The following is a 10,110-nucleotide window of genomic DNA, read 5'->3' on the forward strand; positions in this document are numbered from 1 at the left end:
CATTCACACAAAGTCACAACATCGAAAATTAAGACATGATAAACAATAACATTTTTTAAAAATCCATATGCTAGGATGGGTGTTACAGGCACAGACCTTTACCACCTGGAGCAGCAAGTCCATTGAGGAGCTGGGACAGGGTCTTGTTGGGTGACCCCGGCGGCTCGCCCCCAGTTAGAGAGCTTGTGCTGAGGATGTCAAACTTCCCCGCCGTCAGTCGGAATTTCTCCAGCTCTTTGGACAGGAGGTTGAACTGCTCACTCTGATTCCGACATTTCTCCTCCAAGTCTCGCACTTTGGCCTGGAGAGACAAGCATATAGAGAAAGAGAGAGAGCAAAATAGAGGGAGAAAGAAAGGGAGGAAGAGAAAAGAGGAAGAGAGAGAGAGAGAGAGAGAGAGAGAGAGAGAGAGAGAGAGAGGACAAAACCATTACACAGCGTACATCGTGAAAAAAAGCTACCATGAACATAAACTGTACTCATTTGTTAAACTATCTGTTCCAAAAATGTAATCTTAATTGCTTGCTTTACTTTCACATGTACTCCACTAAGAAACACAAGACAAAAAAAGAGCTTTCCGCGCCAACAGCTACAGATTAGCTCATCTTGGCTAACACATCTAAATACAAATACAGATGTACATGCAAGTCTAGCCACTACCACACGTCACCTAGAGAGTAGCCTCTTGCTAAGAGGAGATGGACCGTACGGTATGCATACCAAAAACCACACTGTGTTCAACGTGCGTGGAATTCTCCTCGGCTTCAATGCCAGAGATACAGACATAAAATAAAGGCAAGAATCAGGGGGTGAGTTCAGAGGCACAGGGGGGAAGAAAGAGATCATAACAGAGTGTGAAAGACACTAATAAACCATGCAGCCAGGTTGGAGATAGAGGATGCGATATGGCTTCTGCCAAATCTCCCCTGTATCAGAAAAAAAGCAAAACCTAGCAAACATAAAATGTAACACCACACATGTCAACACGGACATGAAACACATTGTCGTTAAAGACAATAAACACTTGAGCTATCATCTGCTGCATGGCTTAAGGTTTCATAAACCGTGTGAGAAATGAAACAAGACTAAACCTAATGGCACATTTACATAGGCTTTATGACAAGTCATAAGGCCATAAGACACAATGAGACACACACGCTGTCTCGTGCAGCGTGGGCCACAAGGGAGTTGGGGTGGACAGACGACGGACACAGTTAAGGAAGCGTACATGTTTGGGGGTGGACATTCTACTAGGGCATGGATGGGAGAGTGGTGTGACACTGGGGGTCTAAAGTAGTCCATTTTCAAGTCAACACACCAGTTGATTTGAACCCTTCTTTAGACTGCGAGGTGTGTGTGTGTGTGTGTGTGTGTGCGTTTATGTACAGTAAGAACATTGGTACCCATGACCAACAGTAAACTCACAGTGCACGCTTATACAAGTTCCCAACAGCTTACAGAATAATGATTTAGGTTCTGAGAATGCTCCTTCAACACCACTTGTTATCTTTGCATTCTGAATGGGTACATTTGTGAGTAAGTAGTTAGTAGTAGTCTGTACGTCAAATGTCAATATCTGAAAACTCATCTATGCCGGTGGTTGTTTTGATTGTGATTTCAGAAACTGCTTAAATAGAGATGGCAACTGTAGGAAGGCTCTGGGATGGCTTTCGAGCAGGTTTCAACATTGTCTGTAAACCTTAAAAATGAACATCTGTTCAGCTTGTGTGAATAAAACTACAAAACTCTGACATCGTCATATAAATATTGTTTTCCTTCACTGATACCGTCAGAATCTCTGAGATATCTGTCCTTAATACAGAAGCCTTATTTAAACAAAAGCCTGTTCATTGGCTTGTGCATTACTATGTTATGTCAAATCATGAAGTCTTAATTGGTGCTAATGGAAGACAGGTCACGAAGCTTGTGTGTATTTACTAGGTATATACCGTAACACAGACCTCATTCCACATTACTGTGATGAATGTTGACCCAAACTGGCCTGGCTTCAAGAAATCTGAGATTTCATGTATCATATGTACCAGACACTAGCTGATACAAACCATGGCATCAGATAATCTGGGGCCATTCAAGTTTCCTCTTAAAAAAATATATTTTTGCATCTTTTGCTGAGCATTTATGTACTACCTAATATGACGACATGTGAAGTACTGTAGATCACAAGACTGGCCATCTGTCCAGAGTGGCTAAGCAGGGATAAGCGTGTATGTCAGAGTGTATGTCAACATAGTTACGGGCGTCTGCTTAGAAAAATTTACCATGTCACTCTGGAGGCATCTAATACTATTTATTGCATAACAAAGCTGGCTTCAGTTCTTGACATTGCAAATGAAATAGAATGTTGGTATAAATTGGGATTCTGTTTTGAATGTCAGGCGGTTGCTTGCTGGAATAATAACTCCACAGATGTGTGTCAGCAATTTAAAGAAGTTTGGAAGAAGAAGGAGGAGGAGGATGATGTGTGGGGTGGGAATGGAAGGATGGGAGTATGTGTAAGGGAAAATATAATACCTGCATGCTGTCCAAGTGGTTCTGTGTATGCAGAAAATATAAATAAATCAACACATCAACCAAATAGAGGCAACGCTCACACGCAAACCTACACACACACACTCAAATACTCCCCATCAATAACACAGAGACCAGGAATGACACAAACCAATACGAGATAAACACTTTGGACTTAAGTCCAGAATAAAAACAAATGTTTCTGTGTTAATAGAAAACAGAGCAGTTCACAACTAAAAGCACATACTGTACAGACGTTATAACCAAGCTATCATTCTTGAACTAAAAGCCAGTAATAAGAAAGAGAACTGTAATAAATGTTACAGCCAGAAATATTTTACAGTCCTGCCTCCAGTCAGAAACTGTCTGAAGTGATCAGGCTACATCACACTCAATCCCGGCTCTCCAAATAAGTTTCCATTAGAGGAGACTTCAGAGTGAGATCCATCTGTGCTGTATGCTGAGATGGGCTGAGATGCGATGGGGGAGGGGGCATTTAAACATCCCGTGCTTGACGGCTGCTTAGTGTGAATGGATGAGGTGGAGGATGTTTTCATCATTCTTAGTTTGGATTCTACAGTTATGGAACTTAAAATAAAATGAACTACAAACAAAAAAAGACATGTACACACAGACACAAGCACACACAGACACTCTCTCTCTCTCTCTTTCTTTCTCTTCCTTCCTCTCTCTCTCTCTCTCTCTCTCTCTCTCTTACCTCTAACAGATGGACAGCGCCTTCATGTTCCTTTTGAGCCTCAACCTGAGCCTGAAACACAGACGAGCATTAGGGCTACCGCATGACACCAGGTGCTGCTCAGCTCCCCCTCATGATTAAAACATCAACCCAACAGAAACCACACAGTTGTCAGTAGTTTGTAACTAATGTAACAGAAGATAAGAAGTCATAAAAGTCTTCACAGATCTCAAAAGGAGAGACTAATTGAACCTAAAAGGCAATTTAAGAAGTAAGGGTGGGTTTGTTGTGATTAGTCTAATCAAAGTGCAGCCTTTGCTTTCTTGGGATGGAGTGTTCAGATATGAGTGTTCTCTGTGTGTTTGCTTTCTTGGGATGGAGTGTTTCAGACATGAGTGTTCTCTGTGTGTTGTTAGCAGAAGGAGAAATGGCAGCGCTACACGAAGCTGTTTATTCAACGTGACGGCGAGCATCTGTTGGGAGGGCGCTTTGGTTCCATGCGGATGGGGAAACATCTGTGGAGCTGTGTCTTTCACGGCTCTACTTCACAAGACATTAAAGACAAAAACACAGAAGCCTCGGAACAAAAAGAACATTTCCCCGCTAAACTACACTTGCAGAGTCATTCTCTCCCTCTCTCTCTCACTCTCTGTTTCCCTCACACATATACATCCACACACACATACTCATACTTTAGACATAACTGTAGACATGCATGCTCACAGGCAGCAATCTGTCGTGACTTATAACCCATTGGTACGTAGAAGGGGCAGGAATGCCATTTAGTGAACATCGTTTAAAAATGTCACAGCGCAAGTGGCGAAGAGATAGGGAGGGGTGACAAGTGCCAATTTGTGTCACCGTGGAGACACCGCCTCTGCCCGCCTCAGTCGGGAGGCTTTGCTGTAATTGCCGCGTTGCTTTATCTCCGCCTCGTCCTGTCATAGGAAGTGTGACGGGACATCGACTCTGCATCTGCATTTATTCCCAGAATTTATTTCTTTATTTACATGCGCTGTTTACTTGGCCGTGCAGTTGGAAATGTCACATCTGATGAGGGCCTCTTTTCATCTCGCAGCCTTTTCATTAGGCTCACGCTCAGGCAAGGAGCTTTACCTCCGTCTTGGAAGGTGTGTTGGCAAACATGCCAATCCACAGCATGTCTAATTCCCCATTCATTTATCATAGTCTCCCGGAGTTGCTTTCAAATGCATCTGCCATCCTCTTTCTTTCGGAGAGAGCGTCAATACCCGACTGTGCTTGTCTGCTCTGTGATTCACAGTATAAAAAGCAGGGGATGTCCCACAGCCTAGCCATTGGCCAGGGTCAAGTTGAGTACCTTTTCTTAACCTTTCTTTGACCTCTGTAGAACTCTCCCTTCCCCACTCACCTTCTGCAGAAGGTCGATCTCCTGCTGCTTGGCATTGAGCACGGCCAGGGCTTGTTCATGCTCCAACTCTAGCTGCTGCCGCCGCTCTGCAGCCTCTCGCATATGCTGCAGTTACACACAGACACACACACACACACACACACACACACACACACACACACACACACACACACACACACACACATGAACACACACATGAACACACACACACACACACACACACACACACACACACACATGAACACACACACACACACACACACACACACATGTGCACAAATGGCCACACAAACACACATACACACACACACACACACACACACACACACACACACACACACACACACACACACACACACACACACACGGCCACACAAACACACATACACACACACACAAACACACACACATAACCATACATATAGTGCACAAAAGGGAGTGGGGGGGGTGGGGTAAGGTTGATGGGAAAGTGGATGGAGACAGAAGGCAAGTTGACAGAGAATGAAAGTGAGATGAAGATGGAGGAGATGGAGGAGGAGGAATGAGGGGACAGAAATCAACAGAGTAGGCGGAGAGACATGGTCAGAGGGGGAGATAGACCACACCCAAGAAGAAAAGAAAGGGGGATAGAGAAGAAGAAAGAGAAGGAAAAGGGAACAGATATGGTGAGAACGGGAGAAGAAATTAGACATGACAAGTTGTGGAAAGTGAAGAGGCAGCAAACAGAAAAGAGCATGACAGGAAGAAGCCAAACAAAACACACACAGAAATAAATAAGAAGGTGAGAAAGAAATGGGAAGAAACAGAGATGGGTGGAAAGAGGGGAAGAGAGACAAAACAACAGCAGCAATTAGTAAAGAACACATGTACTATAATCCATCTTCTGCTACCACAGCATCATATAACCAGCCCTGTCCACAACCCCTTACTTCATGAACATCATCTACATTAGCACAGATAACTGCATTTCGTCGTCTCTGTACTTGTACTCTGCACAATGACAATACATTTGAATCTAATCTAAAAACTCTTTGAGCATTGGTGAGAGCATTGAAATCAATAACACCTGGCTATATGTATGATGAAGAGCTACTATATGATTACTCATACTGAAGCTCCTTCTCATATCATGATTATTGTTAAACTTTTTACTGAAGAGAATAAAATGCTGTCGTTTGTGAGTGTTGTTACTGTAAATGTAGCCTACAGCTCAAAGAGGAGGGTGGGAGAAGGCAGATGATATGTTGCTGTCACTCCAAATCAGATGCAGTAAATTGCAAACGCCACGCTCCCACTTTGAAGCTTGCTTCACCTCATCAGGTAAAAGCATCATCAGCATCATCAGCCAATCAGAGAAGCCATGTCCAATAACAAAGAGTGAGGGGAACTAAAAAAAAAGAAGCGTTTTCCTTATAGCAAGAGTTGGCTTAGCGAGATCAACACAGCTGATCAGGTATCCGCTGATCAGGTGTCCATCCTGTATATGAAAGAGTGGCTGAACACCACAGTGAGATTAATAATCAGTGCCCATTCCACCCTCACTCCCACCACAAACAGCACACATGCCACCCCCCCCCCCCCCCCCCCCACCTGGTAGCATCCCAAAAGGCCAAACAGACAGACAGGGGTTAGATGCAAAGCGTCTCTCTTGACCTTAAGCTGAGGTGATTACACAACAGTGCACTTCACTCTCCCTGCATTAAGGTTAGAGGTTAGTGAGGAGGAACACAGACTGGCTTGGTTATGTAAAGAAGAAAGGGAGATGCATCCAAAAGTAGAGGAGAAAACCTTCCCTGAGATGTAAACATAACAACAGGAAGAGACATGACCTGTTTTTTTTTTTTTAACAAGACACACTCTGGGCCTGTAGCGGATGGCCTTAAACCATGATGATGGTTCAAAAGTATATTAATGTGGTTGAAATCCACTCAAAGAGCAGCCTAATCTTGAGAGAATCTGACTGTGATCCTATGTTAATCTGGACAAGATCCAGTCTAAAATAGGTTATTATCTGCAAATGGGCTCGACATGAAAGGCAGATAAAGCAGTAGGTAACTATAGGGAATTGAACATGAACAAACTGCTGTCACTGCATACAAGTATGTGAATTTGCAGTATATCAAAACAGTAAACTTTTTCTTTTAATTCCACAACTATGTTTAAAATATGTGGCCATACTGTATGGTTAAAAAGAACAATTCTCTTCTGTTTGCAGGTCAGCTACACATCATTACCTAAATTAAAGTTGTCTGTTAATACAAAGAGATGGACATTGCGGTGTAGATAGAGAACTCTTTATTGTGTCTGACTAGAGACCACAGGTCTCATTCCTGAAGGGAGATGACCCTGTTAAACCCAGATGATTGACACTACTATTAAAGTATTATGCGTATTGCACATTATATCTATTACACTACTGATTAATTTAATCGACTTAAGTCTTGAGAGACAGAGGCTGGCAACATCAAGGTTTGCAGTTCGATTCCTAGGGAGCTCATATCCTAATATAAATGTACTTCTTTCCTGTTCTGACAGCCATTTTGGATAAAGTGTCTGGTAAATAAATTAATGTCAGCATAAATCAGTGCCTCCACTGAAGGATCTCTACCCAGTGCAACAACAGTGTGACACCCCATCGCCACATTAAGTGATAACCGACTCTCCTGATAGTAGCTGACAGTGGAGCGGATCAGAGCCAAACATGGGTCACACCTGGGCCACATCTGGCCCAGTGTCTGCTCCTTACTGTCTCCCTAATCAAGGCCTGAAATGACACGCAGCTATGTGTATTTGGACACTTGAGCAGTTAGTTAGAGCAGGTTAGTGAAGGAAAGGAACATCTCATCTCATCTTATCACGATCACCATGCACAGCCACATTCCTGAGTGAGCACCCGCACCCCAGCCAGGCAATCATTCATGTCAATCATCAGTGAGTGACACATAGAGGCAGCCTGTGGTGGACACCATCACTCGCAGGAGGTGGGAGAAAAGAGAAAGAAAGAAATAAACAGGCATTCAGACGACCAATTGAAGGAGGCCTGGTCCCTGAGAGATGTAAGAGAGTACCTTATGGGTTTAATATTGGACTGGGCAGTTCAAAGAGAAGGGAGGGTTAAGGTGAATGAGAGTCGATGAGAGACTGGTCTGGATTTCTCGGCTGCTTTTAGATCCGGTAGAAGGACCAGCCACAGGAACTAAGAAACAATATACATCTTGACAGACATCATGAGAGAGGGGGGTGGGGGAGACAGAGAGAGAGGGTGAATGAGAAAGGACAGAGGATAAAAAGGACCACATTTATACATAAGGGTCTTCGCTGCCTGTAATTGACAGAATGTTGATAGATCAGATACCTGGTAAAATGTCAGATATTATGGGATACACTCTTAAAACGAATGTGTTGAAAACAACACAACTTGCTTTATTTTTGACACACCTCTGTGTCCAGATAGGGACAACACAGTGTGTGTTGTTTCCAACACATTGTTTTTTGTTATTCGTTACACATCATGTGTTGAAAATAGCACAACTTGTGTTAAAACAACACAAGTTGCATTGTTTTTAACACATATCTGAGTCCAGATAGGAACAAAACAGTTCGTGTTGTTTCCAACACATTCAATTTAAGAGTGTGGAGATGTTAAGCTAAAGCATACTACAAGTAGACTTTGTGCATTCCACCACCTCCAGCTCTCTCTCTCTCTCTTTCTCTCACACATACAGAGACAGGTTTTTCTTATCTTCAAACAATATTTCCAGCTATGAAAAGATTTATATTCTCAATCTGTTTCCCATCTATTTCCTTGGACTTCACATCTTTTCACTGTACTCACCCTTCTAAATGCTTCTGACAAAAAGATCACTGATCATAGAACTCTTTCTCTGTGTGTGTGCCTGGCTGGCGTTGACCACTGATGACACAGAAGATTGTTGAATTAAATCCCCCCCCCCAAGATCTGAGCTCTGCTATCTTCAGATGTGGAATTACCGAATCCTCCTAACTGAGCGCTTTGTAAAGCATTGTAGTTTGTGCATTGCGCTGCGTTGGAGATAAGGGAGCGTTCCTCTGCCCTCGGTGTTCTGCATCAGCCAACCAAAATGCTGATGCTTATTAAAGCCTGTCACAGTATACTACAGAACAGAGTGTGGTCTCTTCAATGAGCTGTGTTGTTCTTTCATGAAACTGAAAACCTGAAAAATAGAGGTATTTATCCATACAAACATTCTACTGCCTTCCACTGGCCTGTAAAGCAGATTGTATTATAGCACATCCTGGTCTGACTCATGTTGTTTTCCTTGCCCTTTGCTTCAGAACATCTCATCTTTAACACCCTGACTGTTGACCTGGCGTACCTCAGCACGTTCTCCACTTCTTTCAGCGCTCCCCCTGCGGTAACCCCTCCTGTGGCATGTGTGTGTGTGTGTGTGTGTGTGTGTGTGTGTGTGTGTGTGTGTGTGTGTGTGTGTGTGTGTGTGTGTGCGCGTGTGTATGTGTGTGTGTGTGTGCGTGTGTGCATGCATGCGTGTGCGTGTGTGTGTGTGTGTGTGTGTGTGTGTGTGTGTGTGTGGTGACAGCTGTATGGCCATCAGTCCGGCCCGGTGCGAGTGCCCTCTCACCTTCAGCACCTGCTCTAGGTTCTCCAGTTTGCCTTGGAGCTGGGTCCTCTCCCGCAGGGCGCAATCTCTCTCCTGAGTCACAGTGTACAGGGTTTCGCGCAGCAGCTCATAGTCTGTCTTTACCTGTGGAGAGAGGAAGAGGAGGAGGACGGCGGGAGTGATGAGGTGCGAAGGAGAAACAGAAATGTGATGAAAGGAGAGAGCAAGAAAGATTGAGAGAGAGAAGGGGTTGAGAGATGAGATGAAACATGGTTAAAGAGAGACAGAGAGAGAGAGATAGAGAGACAGGTAGGAAGAGGAGAAGAAAATGTGAAGAATGGAGAGAGTGAAGGGGAGAAGAAAATAAAGGATAGGGGTGGGGGAGTGTCAAGGGGAAGGAGAAACAAGAGAAAGAGTGAGTTATCACCATCTGGTCATGGGTGCCCTTCTGCTGAGGGGTACAGGACGGGTGTGTCTGGGTCAGGAAGTTTAACATAGTGCAGGACATCGAGCTGCTCAGAACATAATTACAACATCAGGACCCTCCTTAAGCACGTGGGTTCCTACGGTGGGCCGCAGGGGTCAGTTCACATACTGCGTGACATGCGCTAGATACTGCTGACCAGCAAAATGGAACCGAGCCTCTGGCAGAACTGCTGATGACAGGCATAATGATGCATTGTCCTCGCAGTGAAACTCACTGCTGTTCAAATAATTGAACTGTAACGTAATGTTGAGTAAGTTTGAACAGAGCTTTTGGGGTTGTAGCATTCATTTTTTGGACAGTGGTTGTTGTCATGTGCATTGTCATTAGTTACTGTAATGTGTTTTATATATTTCTATGTTATATATATATATACACACAAATATATAAAAACACATTAACTATGACATTT

At 43.7% G+C, this 10,110-nt stretch overlaps 1 protein-coding gene across 1 annotated transcript in view; it reads right to left on the bottom strand.

Annotated features, from left to right (window-relative positions):
* Positions 1-9,329, bottom strand: part of rimbp2b (RIMS binding protein 2b) — a 45,925-nt gene extending 36,596 nt beyond the window's left edge. Inside the window, exons 1-5 of the mRNA XM_076269903.1 lie at positions 9,236-9,329; positions 4,617-4,721; positions 3,248-3,298; positions 2,533-2,553; positions 97-301 (exon numbers count right to left, since the gene is read on the bottom strand). Coding sequence (XP_076126018.1) covers positions 97-301; positions 2,533-2,553; positions 3,248-3,298; positions 4,617-4,718 — 379 coding nt within the window. The 5' untranslated portion in view covers positions 4,719-4,721; positions 9,236-9,329. The remainder of the gene's footprint in view (positions 1-96; positions 302-2,532; positions 2,554-3,247; positions 3,299-4,616; positions 4,722-9,235) is intronic.
* Between the last annotated feature and the right edge of the window lie 781 nt (positions 9,330-10,110).

This window comes from Alosa pseudoharengus, unplaced genomic scaffold (genome assembly GCF_046254945.1).
Source record: "Alosa pseudoharengus isolate Yale_2024_CS ecotype anadromous, Long Island Sound unplaced genomic scaffold, YU_APseudo_1.1 YU_APseudo_1.1_scf_6, whole genome shotgun sequence".
NCBI lineage: Eukaryota > Metazoa > Chordata > Actinopteri > Clupeiformes > Clupeidae > Alosa > Alosa pseudoharengus.